This window comes from Fukomys damarensis, unplaced genomic scaffold, assembly GCF_012274545.1.
Source record: "Fukomys damarensis isolate Sample0158 unplaced genomic scaffold, DMR_v1.0_HiC HiC_scaffold_19, whole genome shotgun sequence".
NCBI lineage: Eukaryota > Metazoa > Chordata > Mammalia > Rodentia > Bathyergidae > Fukomys > Fukomys damarensis.
This window is the reverse complement of record NW_022900931.1, coordinates 39,797,130-39,822,023: the sequence shown is the minus strand read 5'-3', so window position 1 is coordinate 39,822,023 and position 24,894 is coordinate 39,797,130. Positions and strand designations below refer to the sequence as shown.

The following is a 24,894-nucleotide window of genomic DNA, read 5'->3' as shown; positions in this document are numbered from 1 at the left end:
GTTTTGTCTTTTTAATTTGATGCCCATGGGTGCTGCATGTGGAAGTCATCCAACTGAGCATTAGGGGTGCTCAAGGTGGTCACATAGGGTGACCTCTATTTACAGAATAGGGGTGCAATGCAGATAGGACTTTCCTAACTTGAGCAGGACCCCATTAATTCACTGGATGGGAAGGGCGGGATAACATCAACTTTATGAACTTTCTGTAAGAGTGTACCCTACCCGCACAGTATTCAGAAGATGGAGGAGGTAAAATTTGATCTGTAAGAAAAATGAGTCAGTGGTTACACGTGTAACACATTTTCACTGTATTTAGAAGTGTTCAGTATCACGGACGGTATTGGATTGAAATGGGAAATAAAGAGTTAGGAAAGCAAAATCAGACATCTTTATATTTCATAGTAATCTTTCCCCCCCAAGTTCTTATTTCTCTACAGAAAAGATAACAAAGACTGAGCTATATAAACAGCGGGGTGTCAGGGACGGGGTGATTAGGGGCAAAATGGGAGCAGAAGGGGCTGTGGGTCATTGAGACAACACCCTTTCAGCTACACTGAAGGACACACACGCGTCATCTGTGATGTAGGAGACAGCGCCATGCAAACTCTTCATGGGAGGATTTGAAGTCATTTTCCTATGATTCTGTAGCATCTCCAGAATTTTCTTTTCACATAAGGTGGATTCATTAGTATGGGTCATCCATGCTGAAAGAAAAGCAAGCAATTACCAAATAAACTAAGGAGCTTTAACAATTGCCAAAATTAAAGTGTTAGTAATCAAGGGCTAAAGGTGACAGGAGGCACAAGGAACTGCTCTCAGCTGGAAACTGAGCACAGCTGCAGGACATTTTAAAGTGGATGGGAAGAGGACTGGAGCAGCAGGGCCACCAGAGGTGGCATTAAAATGCAAATGGACTCAGTGAGTCTGACCAGGTCTGGGGTCCTGCATCTCTAAGCAGCTGCCAGTGAGCTCATGCTGCTGGTCCGCAGATGGTACCCAGATAGATGCTGCCTGGCAATCAATACCTCCAGACCTGAGGAGTCTGAAGGATGTTGAGTGAGAACGGGGGCGGCTCAGGAATGCAAAAGATGCCATATTCAAGTGGAAAGTGAAATGGGAGAAAAAAAAAATCAAAGTTCATGAAAGGAATGGTCTTAAGTCTAAATGTCTGATTCTGGTAGGTTGTGATTTAAGGAGATGGTGACAAATGTAGTTTCATGAAATAAATGACACTTTTGTGTGTGTTATAATTATAATTCTTGAAAAGGAGGGGAGAACCAGATTTGGTGTGTCTTGGTATCTTTCAAAGGGAGAACCAGATTCTGAGACTCTGGTCTCATGTTGAGCTGTCAGGGCAAACCACAGCTGTGCAGCTGCAAACGTGCCTGCCAAAATAGAGCTGAAAATGTTTCTCAAAACAGAACCTGACAGATACCCTCCTCTGAGGTTGGCATCGTATCTTCCTGTGTATCTTGGGTGTAGCTTTTACCCGAGTAGAATTTAGACACTGGAAACCAAATGTGATAAACAGAACTGGTTTGCAGAAAGAGTCAGAAAAACCACCAAGAAGCAAAACCACATCTTCCCAAGGAGACACTCATTCACCAGCCTACGGCTAATGGGAATGAGTGAAAGGTTGGTGAGAGTCAGCTCAACGGTTTAAAAAGAAATACTCTATTTCTTCCACCCCACCCTTCCTCAGTGCCATGACACAATGGTCTAGTGTGCAAAAAAAAAAAAAAAAAAACCCAAAAAAACAAACAAAAAAAACCCCACATCGTATTGCTAAAAGAAAAGAGCAGCTGGGAGTTGTAACATAAGAGTCAGGTTTCTGAGTTCTAGAATCTTAAGGGGTACATGATACCTGGATCCAGGTGCTTACAAATCTGTCTTGCCATCTATCCAATGAAGTCATGCTAGCTGTTGCAACTCCCTGTGTCTGGTGTAATGGGGATATTAGCAGTACCTACTCTCATAGGCTTGCAAGCAATATTTAATTATTTCATTGAAATTAATATTTGATAGGAATTTACTACTTTCACTAGCTCAAAGCCTAGAGAAAAGTTAGTTAGTTCTTTGAACCAAGAGAATATGGTGTCTACCAAGATTCTCTTCAGACCTGAAAGTCTCTGATTCTATGGATTGAGGTCACTGTGGTCAATAAATGAGAGTTGTCCTAGGGCAGCTGAGCAATTGCTAAGTTCTTCCAGACCACCTGATAAGACAACGGGGACACATATGGATGGATGGAGCCAACCTTCCTTTCCAGCTTCTGTTCCACAGGAACTAAAGAGGCCATGGGCTCCAGGCCCTGTTCACTGGCCTAACCATGGATTCGCAGCCACATCACTGTCCATCTTTCCCTCCTCTGGACTTCCGTCCTTCCCTGACTCTCCATCAGCCTCAATACCATCTGTCCTTTAAAAAGGAATCTGCGCTGTCAGTTCGAGACCGGCCCGGGCTACATAGTGAGTTCCAGGTCAGACTCAGCTACATAGTGAGACTCTGTCTCAAAAAACCAAAAACAAACAAACAAACAAAGGAATCCAAGATCCATCTCCTTTATAAAATTTTTCTGTGATCACCAAGCCCAATGATCTTTCTTTTCACCAATGCAAAATTCCCTAGCCGTTGCCATACTCCTCCTTATATTTTTCTGGATTTTATTTTCTTTTTTTCTGTCTTAAGTTCCTAACAGGACAGTAATCTCCCTGAGGCTAGGGGACAAGGGCTTACTCCTCTTGGTGTCTCAGTCAAGCTTAGCATTGTTCCAACACAAAAGTGTTCAATAAACAATGATTAATTCATTTATTGTAAAAATCAGTGAATTACTAAGCTTAATATGGCTATTTGCCTAATATTGTAATTAAAGCTAATATCCTTCTAGCTGGCATCCCTTTCTGTCCCCTTAAAACATCTAAAAAATAAAAAAAAGCCCGGATTGACCTGTTTCCATCTAGAAGAAGTTCAAATAGGTGGTTCCTGTGGGCAGAAAGATCTGGGTAGACTGTGCCAGGAAAGACTTTCACTCAGTGTACAGGGGCATGAAATAAACTTTTGCATCTTGTGGGTTTCCTGCCACAAAGATAGAGAGCCAACTCCAAAAAGGGACCCTTTCCTACTTGGACCCCCAACTACGCAATTAAAGAGAAGATAAGGTAATAGAGTAAAAAGCACATCATTGGACCCTGCCCCCATCCAGTAACCCGTCTCTCTTCTCCCCTTTGTAGCCAAACTTCTTAAAGAGATGACTACATGCTTCTGCTTCTCATCCAGAATAATTCCTTAACCCTTTGGCATCTGACTTCTGTCTGCACCGAAAACTGTCTCCCTGCTGACACCCTAGTTATACCCAGCGGAAACATGGGTTCTTCTTTCACTATTTGAGACTATTTTTGTTTCCTTTTCCCCCAGCATTTGTGTTTCCTGGCTCTTCTGCATCTTGCCTCTACCTCTCTGGCCACCTCTTTGATTCGTCTTTCCCTTAGTTGACTTGGATGTTGATGGTGCTCTGGTTCCCGCCCTCTGGCTTGTCTTTTTCCATTCTCAAATGCATACTTTCTCTGGATGATCATACCCATTCCTACGATGACTGTCACCTGAAATGGGAGAACTCAAGGTAGGACCTGTGCTGTGGAGAGATCCAATGAACTACAGATGGACCACAGACACCTGAAGCTCAGCATGTACAAACCTGAACTCAAGATCTTTGTCTCCAAAATGTCTGATTCTTTTATGTTCCCTTCTAGGCAATAAATAGTACTACAACCCACCAGTTGCCAAATCAGAAGCATAGCAATTTCTCCCCCCACCCACTTTTGTTCCCTTCCCTTCTCCGTTCAGATCCCTGTTCAGTTGATTCTACCTCCTTTTATATCATGAACCCAATATCACTGCAATTTCTCCACACAGCTTTACCCTGATAATTTCAAATGCCTCCTACACAGTCTCTGTCTCCAGACTCACTCATCATCCATGGTTCTCCCACTGCTGTGCAGGGATCCTCAGGGCAGGCAGATGTGACACACACAGACATCTTTGGTCATGTCCTCAAGAACACAGGACAAGGTCAGTATTCCTTAATGTGGCTGATCAATGACTTTAGCATCTGCCTTCTGGCACCTCCTCCCTACCCTGAGCTCCAACTCACCAAACTACTAAGATTTCCTCAGTGAAAATTTGTGGTTGGTGAGATGGTTGTCTGAACAAGTTCTCAACCTTTTTAGAAAACATCTCGCTTCATTTCCAACATTTTTTTTAAAAGCTGAGTTGTCCACCTGGCTACTCAATATATCACCAAAATGTCATTGTCGGTTCTTTTTACTTATACTCTCCTTGCTAAAATTTTAAAGCAAGTCACTAAACTCATAAAACTAAAATATTTTGCCATCTTCATTTCTCCCATCTTTATTTCTCTGGGTTAAGGATTGGAATCTTGAGAGCAAACTGAAAAATAAATGTTTCTTTGGAAAGCTGTGGGTAGAATTCACAAGCCTCACCATTTCCATGTTTCTGAAGGTCAGTGCTTGGGGTCACACTAGGATCAGAGTTAGGGTAGTCATTTACCCTTCTATGTTAGACGTTGTTGGGTCTGTGCTCTAGGGATATATGTTCTTAAGGTCTGTGGTTCATTAGTTTCTCAATAAATGCATCTCAATTATTACATGTAATTCTTAATGTCTGTTCAGCCTTTAATCCTCAAAAAAAATTGGAATCAAGAAAACTCTCTTTACTTAAACTGCCTCTTCCTAATACATTTATTCATTCATTCAGCTCTACTAGTACCAAAAACACAGCTTTCCAGGGTGGCTACTGATTTACCACTTTACCTGGAAACTTCATTTAGATGAGACACCCAGGTTAATAACTGCTAAGGGATTAATGTGTCTAGTTGTGACAGGACATATCCTAAGAAAAATAAAGGATCAACAGATATAGAAACTCTTTGCCTGTAAAATTTACTTACCTTTGCTGAGATCTCTTGTCTAAGAAAAAAGAAAATAGATAAATAAAATCAGCAAAACAACAACAATAACAAAAAAATCAAAGAAACACACAACACCAATTTTTAATGTAAGGGACCCCTCATCTTTAAAATTGTTTGTGGACTGCATTGCACATTTGCTAAGTAGACCTTCATCTGTCTCTGAGGGGTAGTGGTTGGTACTCCAGCAAAATAGACATATTAATGCCTGAACCTCTCAAATTCCATGTGATCCTTGGACGGTCATGAAGACAGAAGTATAGGCTGAATTGTCTGGTGCTCAGATCCAAGATACCCATTCACAAGTTTATCCCACATTTCATCCTACCTGCAGACTCTTCCCTAAGGGATTCAGCTGCTAACACTAAGAAAATGTGTTGTAAACGTCTCTCAGCATCTTCTCTATGTGAATCCATGGAAAAACTTCACTCTGGCCTTATTAGGAATTCCACAGCCTTATCTGAGTAACAGCTATGTTTTCATCTTACATACACAATGACTAACACGTCGTTCCTTTTGGACTGGCTGTAAGGAAACACAGAGCCAGGCCTGACACCCTCTCCTAGCATGTGGATAGGACTTCTTATCACAGGCATTTCTGTAAACTCTTTAAATTTTGGTTCCACCTTATTTTTTGTGACCTAAGTTTTTGCTTTCTTTTTCTTGCTTTTTAGCTACTTTGAATTTGCTGTGTTGAATGCGCTCTGTAAAATGTCTTACATTCTTTTTGAAAAAAGCAAAATATAGATAAATATATTAATGATGACTGAACAATTGATGTAGAGAGGAAATCAAAGCAAAGAAGAGAGAGAGAAAGACAACGAGAACTCTTTGATGAGAAAGACTCTTCTGGGTGGCAGTATATTTCAGTGGCTGTAACCTCGCCTTCTAAAATCATCCCACCTAGGTGAAGACCCCATTTTTCTACCTGTGGTTCAGTGTATCTTGGTACAACTATGTTTCCTCTGTGAGCCATGATTTCTTCATCTATAAAAGGTGCATAATAAACCAGGTAGAGTGGTGCAAGCCTGTAACCCCAGCTACTCAGGAGGTTGAGGCAGGAGGATCACAAGTTTAAGTCCAGCATAGGCAACCTGGCAAGACCCTGCCTGTAAAGTTTTACAAAAGGGTAGGGGACTGGCTCAGTGGTAGAGGGTTTGCCTGGCTTAAGCCTCTGGGCTCAGTTCCCAGTGTACCTCCTCTAAAAAACATGGAGAGACAAAATAACTGTCTCTTCCTTATTGGGTGATAAAGGAAAACCTACTCAAAGGATTTAGGCTAGGGCCTATAACTTAGAGCTCAATCACTGCTTTACTTCTTAAAAGTGTTTGAAATTCCTATTTTAAATCTTCTGTTCCCACACCCAGCCTGCTGGTGACATGGACCAAGTAATGGTCAAAGACAAGCAAGTGTGAATTAACTTCAGTTTCCATTTGTTTATCCACATGGAGACACACTTTTTATTTGGGAACAATTAAACAAGTAACAATAGATCAGTAAACTCTGTTCCTACCGAGATTTCTTTTTGAAGAAAAGGGAACTAAAGGGGTTGCATTCCGTTTTCTGCCTTGTTCTTGCCCTGGCTCTTGGTTCAGTTGGAAAAAATTTCCAACCAAGTTAAACAACAACAAGAGTCTTATGAATCTGAACTCTGGTGTTCTGGAAGACAAACCTGGATTAGAGTCTGATCTCTGACTCTGGTCCCTGCTGATCAGTGATTTTAATAGATTCAGCCTAAAACATCATTGCCTCAGTTTCCTTTTTTTAAAACAAACAGAGACAATGGTGATGACTAATTAAGAATGGTAGTGCTAGGACCAAAAATTGTTCCTAGATGGGCCAGGTAAGGGGGCAAGTTTCTGGCACCTATTTCTTTCCCAGAAAGAAGCTAGTCTGGACACCAAGAGTACCAGGGCAGGGTCCAAGTGCTAGGTTCAGAGGATCCATTCTCTATGAGAGAACAGAAGGGTGGAGTCAAGGTTATGGTCATTTCACCGGCCACCATGTTCTAAATTTCCACCTGGCCCTTTCTTCAGCTTTCTGAACCCAACAAGTCTATAAAATTCTCCAAATAGAAGAACACCATTTATATACAGATTTATTATGTATGAATGTATTTATATTATGTCAGAAATTATATATAATTTCTAAATTATATTTATTATTTTCACTTTCCGTCTTGTAAATGAATCATCCAAGCTCTGTAAATTCATGATGGGAACCTTGAAAAATACTCTTCGTGGTTTAAAGAACCAGCTTACAGCTAAGATTTTTGGAAGACAGAATTGAAAAGTTGGAGATACAGTAGAAGTTACACAAATGAAGACTAGCCAGTTGTCATCCGAAAGTTACCCCGATGTTCCTACACAGTCAGTGATCTCTGGGGCGTCTGTTCTCAGTGACAGCACAACTGTAACTACCCTGAGTGCCCGTTATCTGCTTCCTGTTTGCCCCACACTGATTCCCACAGCAGGGGCATGGCAGTTTTCAAGTTATCAGTTTAAGATCTTGTACAGAAATGACTCCAAGGTAAAAAGTTTAAAAACAACCCTGTGCTTTGCTTACCTTGCTTATACATAAAACAGCCTTAGCCAACCAACCCCTCACTGAATACACAGGACTGATTCAAATTCTTCTGATTCTACCACCTCTTATTAAAAGATAGAAAGTTTGGAATAAATATTCTCCCTCTTAAGATGATTTATAGGGCCGGGGATTTAGCTCAGCAGTTCAGTGGCCTGCCTTGCAAGCGCAAGGACCAGAGTTCAATTTATACATAAAACAGCCTTAGCCAACCAACCCCTCACTGAATACACAGGACTGATTCAAATTCTTCTGATTCTACCACCTCTTATTAAAAGATAGAAAGTTTGGAATAAATATTCTCCCTCTTAAGATGATTTATAGGGCCGGGGATTTAGCTCAGCAGTTCAGTGGCCTGCCTTGCAAGCGCAAGGACCAGAGTTCAATATCCGATAGCAAAAAAAAAAAGATGATTTATAGCCCTGCTGCCCTTAAAGTTATGGAGATAAGAGCTGCTTTGTTCCAGAGATCAGCACATGGTTACCCACCCTATTCTCTCCACTCAGTTTTGCCATCATCAGTCAAGGAAAGGACCGTTGGGGTCAAGCTCTGCCATCTCAATGGAAAAACTAATTCATGATGAGAAAGCAAGGTCATTCTCCTTTTGCCTTAATGCAGTACGTAAGTATTTAGAATAATATTATATGATGGTGGGATCCCATCACCACAGAATTTCTAACAGTGGGAGAAGAGACATGTTAACCATTCTGTGTTCTCGGGTTATAGCTAATGAATTTCCTGCACATAGATAGGGTTCCCTCCATTGTCTTCCTGGGTTAGTTAGAAAACTCATCTAGCACTTTCTGTTCCTAAAGTTGGGTGAAAGATCACATCACACCAGAAGTCCATTAGGTGTTGATAGATGATATTTCTGCAGTAGCCAGTGCTAGGGCTGGAAAATCTTTAAGTCCCATATCCAGCAAACACAATCCATACTAACTCAATGATAGAAGAGAAATTAAGATGGCAGTCAATGGATGCTACGGAAAGCTTAGCAATTGTTTGGAGGTCATCTACAACCCTGAACTGGAAACTAGGTAGTTTAAAAACTGCCCAATGCCTATGAATTTTATAATGAGTTTGGCCAAATGTGATGGTCCTCCCCCAAAGCCGGCAGCCAACTGTGAGCCTGAAGCTAAAGATTAATCCCACTTTAAGGCATGAAAGCAGCAAGCTGGGAGGAAAGGGCAGTAATGCTGTGTTCTTCTCTGGTGTCACGCCACATACTGTCCAGAAATGCTCCCCCAAAGCCGGCAGCCAACTGTGAGCCTGAAGCTGAAAGATTAATCCCACTTTAAGGCATGAAAGCAGAAAGCTGGGAGGAAAGGGCAGTAATGCTGTGTTCTTCTCTGGTGTCACGCCACATACTGTCCAGACAACAGATAATAATTGCTCAAGGCAGTCCTCTCTCTTCCCTTTTCTTCTGGAGGGAAAGCACTGTGGCTTTGGTGACATCATGGAGAACACATGGGATTTCTTTCATGAATAATGCAACTCACTCATGTCGGGAGGTGGGCAAGTGTGTGACTCTAAAGCGGCCAGGTATTTGACAGCAGAACCTTGAGAACCTATGTGGACATTAGACTCACTTCCAAATGAAAGGTGTGTAGGCTCTTAGGGGACAGAGATTATGCATCCTTTTTTCAAAATTAAGAACAAAGAACCATTAGAATATCTCATTTAGCTATTACTCCCTTAGCAAGGTGCCTTGCAAACAATAGGTTTTTTTTTTTGAAGATTTGCCTAATGAAAAGCAAAAGTCAGCCGGCTTGTTTTAGTAAAGGTAAGTACTGACTGATTTACATGTCCCCAGGGACTGAGGTCTATGCCCCTGCTTCAGTTGAATCTATTGCACCTAATTTCCTGTGGGTTGCTTTATTTTCGTATGAAGTTAAATTCACATACTTTTTCTTAGTCGCCTTGCCAGCCAGATGATAAAGGCTAGCCCGGAAAACGCAGTGACCATGACCGCCACTGGAATGAAGAGGGGGTTATAATCACCTTCCTTGATCATTGAGAAACTTTGGTCCGATTCTGAAAGAGAAATCAATAAGGCACACACATAAGGCCACAGCATATTTCCTTAGTCCATTGCATGATTTTGACTTTTTCCTTCTAATGCCCCCCAACACTGGCCCATTTGATGCCTCTTAACAGATGAGAAAACTCCCAAGAGGAGTCTATAGCAGAGGCAAAGACTGGACCAGCCTCTGGCCTAATGCCTATGCAATCTCAGTCCCCAGATACATCATGCAGGAAATTCCTGAGATTGTGTCTGAAACTCTTGGTAATGTGTGGTCATCAATGTGTTTGACTCCATGGTCTGGATAAGTGACTTGAACTGTGAAGCATAGAGAAGACCTGAAAAGTCTAATACAACTTTAGGAAAAAGAAAAGCCAGTGATCTGAACTGGGTGTCTTATAAGTCAAAATAAACTAGTATTGCTTTTCCTGTATGTTTAAAAAGCAGTAGTGCAGGGACTGGGGATTTAGCTCAGTGGTTCTGCTGCCTGCTTTGCAAGCACAAGGACCCAAGTTTGATCCCCAGTACCCCCCAAAAAAACCCCAAAAATCAGTAGTGCAAAAATAAGTACTTGTTTATATGCAAAGAATCCACACTGATCTATCAAATGATATAGTCTTACTGTTTCTCTTCATGTTCTTCACAAATTAGCAAAAGGACGCATCTCCACACCCTTTTGTAAGTGTAAACTAGGTTCATTTGTGGGTTTTTACTGGAAAAAAAAATTAAAAAATCTGCTTTGTGATGGCTCCAGTTGAGGGAATCTACTTCCACATATGGGAATGGGGTCTAACTGGTCCCTCATTCTTCATGCTGCTTTGATGGATCCGTTCAAGGTATTTTCATCCTCAACTCACATACACAATGGAGAAGAGGCTCAAATTCCAGAGGCTCCAACCAAAAGACATGTTGGCTCGATAAAGATAAGAAAATGGACACTAGCTAGGCCTTAGACAAATATACCTACCTGATAAGGCTGACCCACAGTCCTCCCCTAAAGGTCTCCCCCATCTCTCTGCTGCCTACTTCATTCCACACATACACAGCAGTCAGTTTCTCTGACAACATCTACAGATCCTACCACTTAATATCTAGGCAGATGGTCTAGGGCAGACACTGGCAACTATCCTTTCATATGCTAATTCATTGTGCATTTACTGTAGCACCTGTTACCAAGTACTGTGTGGGGTGGGGGTATGCAAAGATGAGGAGGTGTGTGATCCGAACACGGACAGCTTTGGGAGACATTGGCTTAATGATCACTGAGAAGTAGCTATTATTTGGGGAACTAGGTGACCACTGGTAACCTTTGTAGAGGCATTTCAGGGAATTAACAAAAAAGTCACATTTTAGTGGAATGGAAGAATGGATGAGAAATCCATTCCAAAGTCAGTAAGAACAGTGGGTTTGGATTTTAAGAGTTAAGAATGAAAAAAAAGAGAGCCAGGGATTTAGCTCAGTGGTTCCTCTGCCTGCCTTGCAAGCGCAAGGACCTGAATCCAGTCCCCGGTACCAAAAAAAAGAGAAAAGAATGAAAAAAAGCAAATGACTGTCATTAAAAGAGACAACAACGAAGGCTTTAAAGTAGGGTGATGCATATAAATACATGTTTAGGCCACATATGTTTAGCAAAATGAAGTTCAAAAGTTTAGTATATCTTTCCCCAACATCTGCTAAACTTTCAGAATATGGGGCAAACTTACTTTGACATATTGGACTGTGATTAGACCACGTTCCAACTGGGCCACAAGTAGTTTTCTTCTCTCCAATGAGTTCAGTTCCTTCTGAGCAATCAAAGGTACAGACAGAAGTAAAGCTGAAATTGGCCAGGGGGTGACTACACTCCATGGTCCCCAAATCAGGTGCTGTTAGGGGCTCACACGGAATCGCTTCAATGAAAAAGAACAAAAATAACACAAAACAGTATTTCTGAGCAGAGACCTTCTCTTGACCAAAGGATTTTAGTTACAATTATCTGACTTAATTGTGGAACCATTCGCATGAATCTAGAAATTCCTAATTGCCAGAGTTTCCTTCTGATAATGCTCCCAGACATTGTTTTACTGAACATGATGAGACTATGATAGGTCATGAATGAAGCCAATAGGGCAGGGAAGCCTGCAGTGGAGTGAGGGTGGCTGCTGCAGGCTACTGCCCCACCTGCTGGCTCTCCAGCCACGGCATCTGCCGCAAGAGCACCTGCAGACTGTCCTCAGGGAGTGCACAGCTTCCACTTCTCCACCTGTTGTAAAGTCTACCCAAGAACTTTTAAAAAAAAAAAATCTCAATTCTCAGAAGCAACACCAACTTCTATAAAATTAAGCAGGTGGGTTGCTTCTGATATTTCTTTTGAGAGTTAAACTATTAAACTGTTGAATTGGGAGCATAAATGTAGAAAATGACTTCAAGATTTTACAAATGCAGACTACCCATTTTCTCCTGTGTAAGGATAACTTTGGCAGCTAAGAGGTTAGGGAAGCTTACTATAGTTCAGATTTTAAAACGACCAACGAATTGGTTTTTGTTTTTCGCAGGAGCTGTTATCCTCCTGAGAGTTCGTGTGGGAGGAAAAGTATGAGATGATCTTAAGAATGCACCAAATAAAACAAGACAGCCCTCTACCCTCTGAGAAGGAAATCAGTTGGTGTTAAATAGGACACCACATAAAATAGGTGTTACTGAGAGGAGAGCAACCAAAATTTAACTGAGGTTGAGCAAGACTGATTATACCACAACAAGTAGAAAAATAAAACACAATAAGCACATTGTATTGCTACAAATCATGACATGCACTGTTAGACAGCTTTGGAGGCATTTGATTGTATTTTCATTTGGAGGTTTTCTTTTAAATTTTAGTAAGAAAAACCCCTTTGAAAAGCTTCACAGTGAAATCTAAATTAGGTTAAATTTTGTTCCAAAGGAGGTTGCGGCCTTCTTAGCAAAATTCTTCTGCACTTTTTCGGACTGTAGACCCAGAATCACCATGACAAAGCCTCTAGTCCTAAGTCACTCACCTTGACAAGTTGGTTCTAGAGAGGACCAGTTTCCAAATGGCCCACAAGTTGTTTCTTCCATCCCAATTAGGTTTGTTCCCTTAGAGCAGTTGAAAGTACACTGTGAGCTAAAGTTGAATTCTCCCAAAGGGTGAATACAATCCATGGTGCCAAGCTCTGGGGCCTCCAAAGGTGCACACTGGACCACTGTTGTAAAGAGAGGAAGAGTATTAGGAAGGGTTAAGGGGATCTGATGCCTGGATTTGAATCCCAGCTCTGCTACTTGATAGACATGTCTGTCTTGACGTTTAAAGAAATATCCCTGGAAGAAGTGGCCCCAGTACTAAAATGAACAGCTATATTAGTCATGTGCACAGTGAAAGAGAAGGCCAGCAGCACAGTCAATTAGATACAAAGCACATAGGGTTGGTGGAGAACTATAAGTATTACTAAAAGGAAAGAAGAGGCCGGGGGGAATGTAAGATGTGATCAATGAGAAAGATAGGAGCTAAGACCAAATACTCTTTTTCACTGATTTATGAGTACCTATTACATATTCAGTGTTACTCTACGCCTTCAGGAGCTTAGATTTCATCCTGTAGGACAAATGATAGCTGTAAATTAAAAAGTATACAGTTATTCACGTGTGTGTGTTTTAAGTTAATCCGCCTACCTATAGTATGAGTAACATATGGGAGGGGAGCAGCTAATTTACAGTTGTAGAGCTCATCTAGGAGTCCACTGCAATAATTTAGGAGAGAGACAATGAAGGCAATGCTAATACAGTTGACAAAGAGGAGAGGAGACAAATTAGAAAAAGGTTATGAAAATTGGTAGTATGTTGCCTTGTACAAACATCAGAGGTGGGAGTCTCACACCATAACCCATGTAATGGGTGATTCCACATCCTGAGATAAAAATTACAAAGGGGAAAGGTAGCTGGGGCCAGTTGGCTTTATATGCCATCTTTTGGACCTCCCAAAGGATATCCTTAGCATATTTGGCATGAGACAGATTTGTCAGTCCAATGATCATATGTATTTATAAATCCATGACGGCCAGTAGGTTTGACCAAAAGGACCACAAACACTCAAAGGCTCAGTAGACAACACAGAGGCTGAGAAATAAAACTAGTTTATAGGATTGACTAAGTGTCTATAAAGGAACCCAGGAGAAATGATCCTAGGTAAAAAGACAACCTGAAAAGAATGATATGATGGAAAGCCAAAAAAAGAAGGAAGAAGAGGAAGAAAAGAAGGAGGAGGTGAGGACGAAGACAATGTTTAGAAAGGCATTCTGGCATAACCATAATAGGAATTTTTAAAGTCCTGGATGGGGGTAACATATTGAGTCAGAGTCATGGCTCAAGGATTAAATAGGTTAGATCAATTTCTGTTGAGTTTGGTAGAAAGCAGACAACTGGGGGTTGTGGGGACTGGAGGCTGCTGAGTGGGGGAAGTGGCCTTTATTTGGCACCAGGCAATGACAGGTTGACATTTAAATTTATTTTGGCTTTAATTCTTTATTCTTTGTAAACTTTTTTCTTCTTATAAGTTTTTTGTGCACCAGATACTTTACAGTTTTAAAACCAGACTGGCCTCATTCGAAGGATCTGATGTTTTCTTCAGTAGTGACTGATTCGGTCAAAGATCCTGGCTTTGAATCTTTGCACTCTCTCCATTTCCACCACCAATCACCCGCTCCATCTTCTCTTTTTGCTTTCCAGTCTATGCCATCTGCCGTTTCTAGAATGATTTCCCTGTATACCACTATTCAATGCAGAGTGGCCCATCATTGCCAAAGAAAGGCCAGCTTCCTACAGTCAGCGGTCTCCAGAACCCACAAGTATACCCCAGTTTTCTTCTTTCCACCAAACTCAAACACAAACATAAGTCATTTCCATTCATGAACTATAGCTCCTTTAAAGGCAGAACATAGAATAGATTTACCTTGGTTTTCTCCTGAAATACCCAGCCCAAATAAATATGTAGAATTTGTTACATGTGCTGTGTGTCATTATATGAAACGATTTGCTCTTAAAAAAGCAAGATTACCTTCTGGGTCAACTCACCCTCCTAATGATAAATACTGTAGTTTCAGATTTTAGAGTTCTGATTAATCCAGGATGCTCATTAGATTGGGGGCTCCCTGAGAGTGGGAATCTCTCGTGCCTGATTCCTTCTTGCGACCACCTTGTTCTTTGTGGTACTCAAGACAAAACAAAACAAACCCTGCCCTCAAGACCGTGCAGAGAAGTGACTTTCCTAATTCAGCAGAACTTTGTGCTGACTTGTGAAATCGCTACAGAAAGCCATTGTGAAAGCACACCTCGGATCAAAACTTCCCATTTCTCAGAATGGCTAGCATCATTTTGTCCCAACCAACTTCTAACATAAGTTGTGATGATTCCCGTGATTTTGTATGGGGAGAGACGAAGAAGGGAGAGGGGCTTACCAGACTGGCACTGGGGCCCGTAGTACCCCGCATCACAGCTGCAGGTGTAGTTATTGATGACTTCCACACATTCTCCACGGCCACTGCATGACCCAGGCTTGCAAGAAGCTTTGAGGTTAGAAGAAAATGTCTTAATGGGATTTCATTTCAGCACTCACAGTCATTTCCTTAGACATAGTTACCTTTTTGTTGGAGACTGTTTTAATAAACAGGAAGGCTCTTTTTCATACATTCACAAAAGTGTTTGCATAAAAGTCGTGTGCCGAAATCTGGCCACAGGCATTTATTCTGTTTTAGAATAAATTTACTGATAGTAATGATATAACATTTTGGGGAAACTCAGGGGCATATATGGAAACTCTTGAAATAATTTGTTTTTTTCATATAATATGCATATCATTTCTGCACTCTGCTTAACAATCACTCTCTTTATAGAAAGTGCTAAGGTTAAGACATCCAAACATTCTAACGTGGTAAGATCCAATTTATAAAAGACCAAATTCACTACATTTCACTGTTAAAATATGACTTGGAAAAATTCTGTGTTAGAATTTCACAATACTGTTTACCGAAATAAATTTGCATACACCGATAGTGCAGTGCTTTGCTATACGGATTTAATAAGATTAGGCCAAGAAGAAAAAGTCTAGCACAGGCCCCCTGCTCCTCAAGGAGGAAATAGATGAAAGGAACCTAAGGTAGGAACCAGTCCATGGCTGTCCAGCTCCTCCTCCCTACCTCCCACAGTGGGCCACTCGCCTCCAGAGAACTGCGTTCAGGGGTAGAGAGATCAGCCTTACACACTAAAAAGGTAACAGGACCCAACTGATCTAGAGGACTGGAAGTGTTTTAAGAGGAATCAGCGCCAGGCGTGGTGGCACACGCCTGTAATCCCAGCACTCGGGAGGCTGAGGCAAGAGGATCGCTGCGAGTTCGAGACCAGCCTGGGCTACACAGTTCCAGAGCAGTCTGAACTACATAGTGAGACCCTGTCTCAAAAAACCAAAATAAATAAGTAAGTAAGTAAGTGAATAAAGATGAGTCAGCAACTGCTGTCCCCGCCCCCACCCGCACCCCAGGCCTCGGCGGCCCTGAGCAGGAGTTAGCGCCGCGGTGCGGTAACTCCCACCTGTGTAGCAGAGAGCTGCTTTCCGTTTGTGACAGGCGTCGTCGTTCCACTTTCCCGAGTCTTGAGACCGCTTGATGTAGATCTCTACGCAGTCCTCCTTGGACTTCTTATTGTTGGGCTCCCCAGCTCCCCAGTTCTCCGCTTCCTTCGTGAGGGGTTTGTTGGTTCCCACCCACGTCCACGTATTCCCTATCTTCCGGATCCCTATCCAGTAGTAACTGCGGCTGAAGGGCAGTGTCTTCCCCAGGTACTCGATCTCTCCCTTGTTTTGGATGGCGACTAAATCCGTGTAATTTTCCTGACAGAACTTCCTAGCATCTTCCCACTTCATGGGTTTTGCAGAATAATGGTAAGTCCAGCAGTCAGTCCCGTGATGTGCCAGGAAATCTGAAAGACACCAGCGTGACCTGTGAGGGCTCAGCGCTAAACCAGACCAAGCCCCCCACTGGAGGATGAGGAAAAGAGAGGGAGCTACCAGGTGACTGGTTCGCAGATCCCCAGTTGACCTCAGACCTTCTGATCTGAATGTAGAAGCCTTGACTCATGGTGTTGCTTTACTGGAATGTGCTGGCTCTCTAGATTTATTTTCATGAAATAGCTTTGTCTGAAAATGTTTTCAAGTGAAATTTAACCAACATGTTTTACAAATTCACATTTTTTTTTCCTTTTGCGGTGCTAGGAATTGAACCCAGGAATTTCTAGGCGAGCAGTCCAGCACTGAGCTATATCCCCAGCTAGAAATTCAGAGGCTGATGCACAAAGATTGCAAGTTTGAGCTCAGCCTTTGCAACTTATTAATTTAGTGGGACCCCAACAAACAAACAAGTAAACAAACAATTAAAAGGAGTCCAGGGATGTAGCTCAGTGCAAAGGCCATGTGTTCAATACTTAGTAACAGAAAAAGAAGAAAAGAAAAGAAATGCATATTTTATTTTCTTGGTGGCTGTTATTTGAAAACAATTAAAGTGTAATAGCATATAATTGTAAAATTTACAGTCTACTTTTCAAAGTCCCAGGATAATTTCCTAAAGGCCAACATGTATTACTGTTTCCCTGATATATGTATCAATTTCCTTTGGCTTCTTCCTCAAGGAAAACCAAAATAAGAACAATGACATACTTTTACATATCTCTTCCATATCACAAAGAAAATAATGTATTATAAGAAAAGCTGTTCTGAGAATGCCTCAACTCATAGTCCAAGCCTTATTTTATGTTAGCCTTATTTATTATTTGTTTCCTGTAGGAAAAAAAAAGGATTTACAAAACCAAGTGATGTAGGGTTATGAAATTGATGATATTAGGCTTATAAGATAGGAAGACACCTGACTGAGAGTGCTTAATAAACATATGGGTGCTTCAACTATAAGGGCTTTGAAGAAACACAATTAAACACATCATTCATAATTATACAATGTCTCCATAACTTTAGATGCTATTCTAACAAGGTGTGATCTATGGGAAATACCATTGCACAGTGAGCTTAAAGTTTTCACAACCCTCTATCTTTGTTGCATTTTCACGGTGTGAGGCGAGCACCATGGAGAAATGCCAGATCAATGTTAGATCCAGTTCTTACAGTCTCTCCAGGTTCTGGACAAGGAAAAACAGATGCAAAGACGAGATAACTAACCTCGATCAGATCCCATACTCTAGAAATGAGCACAGAACTAGAAAATGTGATTTATGAGTGAAGTGTATCTTACAATAGCATCATACACGTGGCTTTGAAAGTGCCATTCCACCAGAATGTGAATTCTAACATGAAATAAATTATTGTGGCCACTGCTGTATTTTTCAATATCTAAAACTGAAAATTCTTGTTGAATGAAAATAAGACATGAGGCTGACACAGGATAGGGAATATGAAAGAGGTGATTGAAAATGATGGTGAATGTTTAAGTCTTAAAAACACATCACAGCAAAAGACACATAGGCATTAATCCCCCTCACCATCCTCTGCTCACCTTACATACACAAACACTTGTTCTTGCTGCTTTCTAGAACAGTTCTGAAAGTCTGATTCCCTGAGTGTCTGTAAACGGTGTGATCCAAATATGTTGAAAGCTACTGCCAAATGTCATCCAATGAAAGGCAGGTTTTCCAAAACATCGTAGTATGTCCTCGGCTATCTTATCACTGGACCTGGAACCATGTGGTTTCTGGCTCTTCCCCAAAGTCGGAAGTGACCACGGCACGTGAACAGTTTGCATAGACTCAGAGCATTGAGTCAGCCACAACAGTGCAACTAAAGACACTCACAAGAGAAGACTTCCAGAACTGCTTAGGAAAGTGGCAGGAATGGTAGGGAAAGTGTTGTAGGGAATGGTAGGAAATGTTATGGGGGTAGTGTTTTGAGGGGGATTAATAATGTGTCTTTTACTGTAATTTTTTTGTAATTTAGGCATTCACCATAATTTTTATCACATTGGGAATGAATAGCATGGTAGATGTGTTTGCATGGTCAGAGCTGAAAACCCAAGTGATGAGGTAAGAAGACATGAGCTTATTTAAGAAATGGGAGAGAAAATTCAAAACTATTGCTGGAGAGTCCTTAAGACTCAGATGCAAAACTTGTAACATCAGTGAAGAAGAATGAAAATAATTAAAAGCCCCTGCCTTAAGGAGCTAGAATATAGCTGTAGAAATTCCACTGATGTGCATTCAATTAACAGAAAATGAAATGCTAAATAATTGGCATGGATTACAAAGGCCTTCTGAGAGATTTCTTAATTAACTGTATTCCTTCATAACTGAAACTTTTGTGAGATTATCAGGATTTGGACCTGGAAGCAAGGGCCACGGCAGGTAAAGATAGGATCAGGAGATTCCCAGGGAATTGCTAAGGTAAGAGGAAGATGTTCATAGAAAGGACAGAATTGTAATGGCCTACCAAATAATTTTTCTGTAACTATTTACTCTCAATGGATATTCAAGAAAATATCACAACATACCACAACAGAGCACTGTCCAGACCCACAGTTTGAAGATGTCCCATGAGCTTCTTGGAGAACTCTGACATTTCCATGAAAGTATCTGCAATAAAATACAAAAGGAAATTTCTATTGTAAACCACAAATGTACAGCACGTTGATTGAGATGGTTCTTACAACTTCCTTAAATTTCAAAACACAGCACTTATTCTAATCTTATCCAGAGTAATAATGTTCTCGGACATAAATGCAAGACTTGCATCAAATTTTCCCCCAAACTGATACATAGTTTTGAATTCATTTTTTAGTCTCAAGTGGCAGATCATTATTGCAGTGATGTTTTTCTGTATTGCAGTAATTTTTGTAGCCACCTTTCTGTTCAGCCTTGACATCAAACATCTGATGTGATGTTTAACATCTGATATGCATAATTTAAGAAGTGCTTTTGTGCTTAATGAACTAGTGATATTTAGATTTACTAATATCTTCCTACATTTGATCACAATGGGTCAGTGCCTCAAAGAATCAAATACTCTCACAGTGGCCAGGAAAGAAAAACTGCATTTTGATACAAATAAGTATGTTTTCAAGCAACTTAAATGAGAAAAACCAACTATTTTATGCAGACTTTAAAACCATACTTTCTGAAACATATAATTTTCCAGGTAGCTGTTGTGTTTTGTTGCAAAAGTAGAATCTCACCAGAGACAATGTCAGGGCATGGACATTAACACACCTGAGGGGAGAGATTCCAGGATCACTTTTTTGAGACCCTGAGAGCATTTTTAAAACTTTTTCTACAATTTTTAAAACCACAGATGAGGTTAGTTGTCTCTTACTCCCTTGTGACCTGGCCCTGCAGCTCCAAGAAGAGTTTCTATCTGAGTATTTGGAAATTATGTGGGCTGGAAGCTCACCATGGCTTTGCTTGCGTCTCCTCTGGTTCTTGCACCTTCTCAGCTCAGCCTCTGGGGGTCCCGGTCCCTGGAAAGGGAGCTGCCGCACTTCAGGGAGATTGTCCCAAGTGCCACCTGTAAGGCTTGCTTGCTTTCATTTCTCTAGCCCAGTCTCACATCCTCCTCCTGCCCTTCCTCCTGCCCGCTCTACTCTTTCCCCACCCCTTCTCTAGACTTTTCTCCCCTACAACAAAGCAACCTGCTAACAAGAAGGTATTGCTTCTAGACGTTTCTCTCTCTTTCCCCCCATGCATCTTTTCCTCCCTTCTATTCTTTGTCTCCATATCATACTTATTGTAGTTGTAATTTTTCTTCCTCCTCCTCCTCGTTTCTCTTCTTCCTCTTCCTTTTTTCTCTCCTCCTCCTCCTCCTTGTTGTCTTTTCCTTCTTCCTCCTTCTTCTTCCTTACCCCCCCCGCCTTTCTCTCAAAAACCCTCGGCTAACGCCTGTCCCGGTAATAGCACACATAAAAACTGCATCTTGGGCAAATTTATGACGTTCGTCAAACCAGCAGAGGTGACCGATTTCTCTTCTTCTCCCTCTTTCCTTGTTCACCCTCTAGTGGAAGTCCTTGTTCATGGCACCTCCTGAATTTAAACCCTAAAGGAGTTCAAGGGCTAAGTCTTGTCTTTTGTCCTAGAAAGGTTTAGGGACCTACAAATATCTTTATATTTCTGGAGTATAAAATCTGAAGGAAATAAAACAGCATTTGGGGGCTCATCTGATGAAAGACAATGGAAAAGGAACAGACGCTGGCATAATCAGATCTGTATTTTAAGAAATGTAAAATTAACAAGAGATGTAGGGCTCAGGACCTCATTTAATTGTATCTATTTTTATAACAGTTCTATAGTATAGGAAATATTATTTATATTTTTAAAAGAGCCTCAGAGAGGTTAAGAAAACTGCCTCATGGATGTACCTTGAAACCATAATACTAAGGGAAATAAAGTACATGCGCATTTATTGCATATTTTCTCTTATATGAGAAACTGAAAGTATAAATAAAGAGCAAAGTATAAAATAGACAATAAGAAGTAGGGAGACCTTTTTCAAATAAGAAGGGGAACAAGAGATGGAGGGAGTGGGAGGTAGGGAAGGGGAAGGGATTAAAAAAAGAAGAGAATTGAAGAAAATATTGAAATGGAGCTTTTTCAAAGGGTAAGGGAACCAAAAGTTAGAAGGGGATTGAAAAAAGAATTAAGATGTATTATGTACATGTAAAAACCCCCATGATAAATGTAAGCAAATGTGCTAAATTTTTATCTTTTCAAGAAAGAAAGAGAGGGAGGGAAAGCAAGCTAGCTAGCTGTCTCGTAACCTACTGAGTAAGAGGCAAGGCACAGCTGGGGTTCTGAAATGCAGCTGGTTGGTTTTGAGTCTCGTGTTACTGATAACCAGGCTGGTCTAGGAGGACCTTGGTAGACGTGCTGAAGCGACGACAAATAGGGAACCAAAGAGACCTGTGAAAATGCCAATATTTCCTCCCACAAAACCCATCTAGCCTCATCTATGTCCTCTCCTCTAGTTCCGTCTTGGACCTCCCACCGCGCCGACTTCACCAAGGCCACCAACCAGTTCTCCACCTTCAGTTTGTTGACCAGGCAGTTCTTGGTTTTCCTCTCGTATCCCTGGTTAGTCCCTCCCTGTTTCATGTGTTTGTTCTCTGTCGTCCCCCAGTCTCCAGTCCTTGGAAGTAGTACAGGAATTGCTGCTTTTCTCTTCTTTGTCTACCCTCACCAACTCGGTGATCCTATCCAGTCTCTCAGCTTTGAATATCACCAAGTGTTACCCACCAAATTCATATTATCTGCCAGGACCATTCCCTTGCAGCTAAATGTCTACTCGATATCTCCATTTTGTAGTGACTGGGCCTCTCCAGTTTTACTTGTCCCAAAATGAACATGAGAATTTTTGCTCCAAACTGAGACCACTCTTCCTGCAGTATTTCCATCTTGGTAAACTACAACTCTATTCTTCTAATTGCTTCAGACCAAACCATTTGTAGTCGAGATTGCTCTTTTTTCTCACGACTCGTATCCAATGTGTCACAAAGTTGGTTGACTTTACCTTCAAAATATTTTCAGCATTCAGACTTTGATTTGCTATGCAACCAAACCACCATTATCTCTTACTTATATTTTTGCAAAAGTCTTCTGCCTGGACTCTGTTTCTCTGTACTTTTAATCTATGATCTGTTTTCAACAAGACTTAAGTAAGCAACTGCCATGCTAGAAAATGATGTGTAGGTTGGGGACCAAATGACCTTGCAGGACAGTGCAGGGACTTCAGATTTTGCTTTGAGTGAGGTAAAAAGCCATTGGAGGGTTTTGAGCAGTGGAGTGAGATGATCTGACTTGTGCTCTTTTGCACGTATCTTCTGCCCTTTCCAACTTTCACCTACCTTGCCCATGATTCATTTTCATACTTTCTGCTAGGTCCTGGATGGTTGGCCCTGTAGACTGCAGCATTTGGTCACTGGTGGGCTGGTTTCCAATTGATTTGACTAAGAGGTAGCTAAAAAAGATTAGAGAGTGAAGGGAAAGAGTTTGTGGTTTTTCTTGCCCAATCTCTCCCTGTGTTGGTGTTCTGTCTCTGGAAGTATGTACACCTTCCCTCCACTAGTGATTTTGTGGCTTTTCCTTTAGGGTTGTGGGTTCTGATAACACTGTTTCCTTCCTTGCGTTTTCAGTCCCAGGAATAGGAACAGCTCCAGCAAATGCTAACTTCTCGTTTGTTCTCTTAACCTTGCCCAGTCTTTGTAAGTGGTCCTCTGTCAATGGTCTTCACTAGACAAAAGACTTACCCACCTGAGAAAAAGTCTGTCTCTGGATGGACTCCTGAGTGACACAGACTGCATGGAATTACTTAAATCTTCCATCCAATATGTGGAATAACAGGCTGCCATTTGTAAGTCAGTGAACTGCTGACTAACATCACTTGCCATGTGCTGGACTCAATCTTTAGCAATATTTCTGCTAAGTGGCATTGCATAATTTTGACCTTTTTTAGGAAATCATGAAAAAGGGAACTGCTCTTAGACAGCATGGCCATTTTGATAAAATCCCCATCAGAGAGGGGCTAACCATGTTTTGCTATGCACAGTGAAATCTGAAAGCTGTCAGCTGTCAGATGATTTATTTTAGAAAGATAGTTGCAAAAACAATGATACTGGGAATATATTTCCTCAATTTCCCTTCAAGAAACTCTTTCCTTTCATTTTCACCAAGTTTGGCAACACTTGTAGTTGGTGTTGAAGTGCTATGTGACACTTGATGTATGACACACAACACTTTCCCTACACAGGATACCTGTAACACTTTTCAGTTGTGTTCAGTCACCCCATGTGACTCTGTCCAGGCCTTATGAAATGATCTTCCATTATCTGTTTTTAGTTTTGCTTTTTATTTGTTTGTTTGTTTGTTTTGCTGTAGCCATTTTCTAGTATTCAAGACTTCAAGTCTACAAAAACACAAAAATTTAAAAAATTGAAACACCCAACACAAATCTATCCCTATACCAAAAATAGCTAACACTATTGGTTAACAATAAAAAATGGGATACTCTCTGAATCACCAAGCTATGCAGTGATTCTTAGGTGGGGTTCCGCTTGAATTTGCTGACCATCAGCGCAAGGGGGCAATGTTCCACTGACCACCAGTTTTTGGCTTGGTCTGAAAAGGCGTCTGAGTGTATTTCCTACCTTGTGGGGGCTTCTGTTAAAGCCACAGACAGTCCAAGCAAATATATATATACATATATGTATATATATAATATAATGTATATATCATACATATAAATATATATATATCATTGCCCCTTTTTTCATAAATTCTTCACAAACAACTAAATGTGATGCTGCAGATTCAAATATGCCAGTGGGGCAGCACATTAAATGACTCTGTCTCTTTTTTTTTCTTTTTATTGAGTGATTCTGTCTCTTAATGAGAACATCTCTTTGCTAAATCTTAGATATTAAATTTCATTTTTTCTTATGAAAACTCAAAGCTAAAACCTTGCATTAGTAAAACTGAATGTAATTAAAACTCACAGGAAGTCTAAACAAAGATAGATAGATAGATAGATAGATAGATAGATAGATAGATAGATCTCCTTAGCATCACATTGACAGGCAATGCAAAAGTTTGGATGAGTCGTGGCTAATGAGTCACTGCTCACAATATCATAGCTTGGCACCACTGATCCTTTCTGAGCGTGTGCATGGCCCCCATCTGCACTGTTATGCAATGCTCAGCTGCTGGGCAGTGCTGGGGTGACTGGCTCATGTGCCAACAGAGAGGGTTCTGTGTGCCCACCGTGCGTGCCATCAGTTCACCCCACTGCATTAGGGGATTATTTAGTCAACATCGTCAAATGCAAACACAAATGATCCACTTTTCTATGCACTTTTAAATAGTGTCATTATATCTAATTAGAATTCTAGAATACTTGGTTACCACGTCAACATAGCCCCACACTGAATTTCTCTCACTGAGTCAATAAATGCTTTGATTTTTTAACTATCAAAGCATTTTCCATATTTTTTTTACTTACATTGGCGCACTTTCATCTATGTTTTTAAGTCATATGGGTTGATATTGTGTTCATGAAAAACATTTTTCTTGAGAACCCAATGAGAAATTTTGTTTAAATTTAGGGCATATACAAATTTTTTAAATTGCACAGTAGTGACCGGCAGTAAAATATAGCTTCTCCTGAATGTAGAATCAAGACACTTGGCAAACAACAACTTCATGAAACAACAACAACAAAAGTTAGATCTCTGGGAATTGGAAGGGAACTGGCAGGAAAACTGCAAACTATGGAGAAGAGGGAGAA

At 40.9% G+C, this 24,894-nt stretch overlaps 1 protein-coding gene across 3 annotated transcripts; it reads right to left on the bottom strand.

Moving 5' to 3' along the window:
- Positions 1 to 312: 312 nt before the first annotated feature.
- Positions 313 to 20,528, bottom strand: Sell (selectin L). 3 transcript variants are annotated; one of them, XM_010633990.3, is made up of 9 exons: positions 20,017 to 20,528; positions 19,121 to 19,202; positions 16,167 to 16,553; positions 15,038 to 15,145; positions 12,605 to 12,790; positions 11,294 to 11,374; positions 9,473 to 9,601; positions 4,967 to 4,985; positions 313 to 704 (listed from the first exon to the last, which is right to left on the bottom strand). In XM_010633990.3, the coding sequence occupies exons 1-9, from the start codon at positions 20,017 to 20,019 to the stop codon at positions 686 to 688; spliced, it is 1,014 nt and encodes a 337-aa protein (XP_010632292.1). In that variant the 5' UTR covers positions 20,020 to 20,528; the 3' UTR covers positions 313 to 685. The 3 variants fall into 3 exon arrangements, with proteins under 3 accessions (XP_010632292.1, XP_010632291.1, XP_010632293.1); XM_010633989.3 differs by having other exon boundaries at positions 314 to 704; positions 11,294 to 11,479; positions 20,017 to 20,527; XM_010633991.3 differs by lacking the exons at positions 19,121 to 19,202; positions 20,017 to 20,528 and adding an exon at positions 18,134 to 18,282 and having other exon boundaries at positions 314 to 704; positions 11,294 to 11,479.
- Between the last annotated feature and the right edge of the window lie 4,366 nt (positions 20,529 to 24,894).

Bases quoted from the DNA above. Each gene is read 5' to 3' on its own strand.
- Sell (XM_010633989.3), bottom strand. The intron at 12,791-15,037 runs GTAAGCCCCTCT...TCTTTACAACAG, and splicing joins CGGGCCCCAGTGCCAGTCTG to TGGTCCAGTGTGCACCTTTG. The intron at 11,480-12,604 runs GTGAGTGACTTA...TTTTCATTGAAG, and splicing joins TCTAGAACCAACTTGTCAAG to CGATTCCGTGTGAGCCCCTA.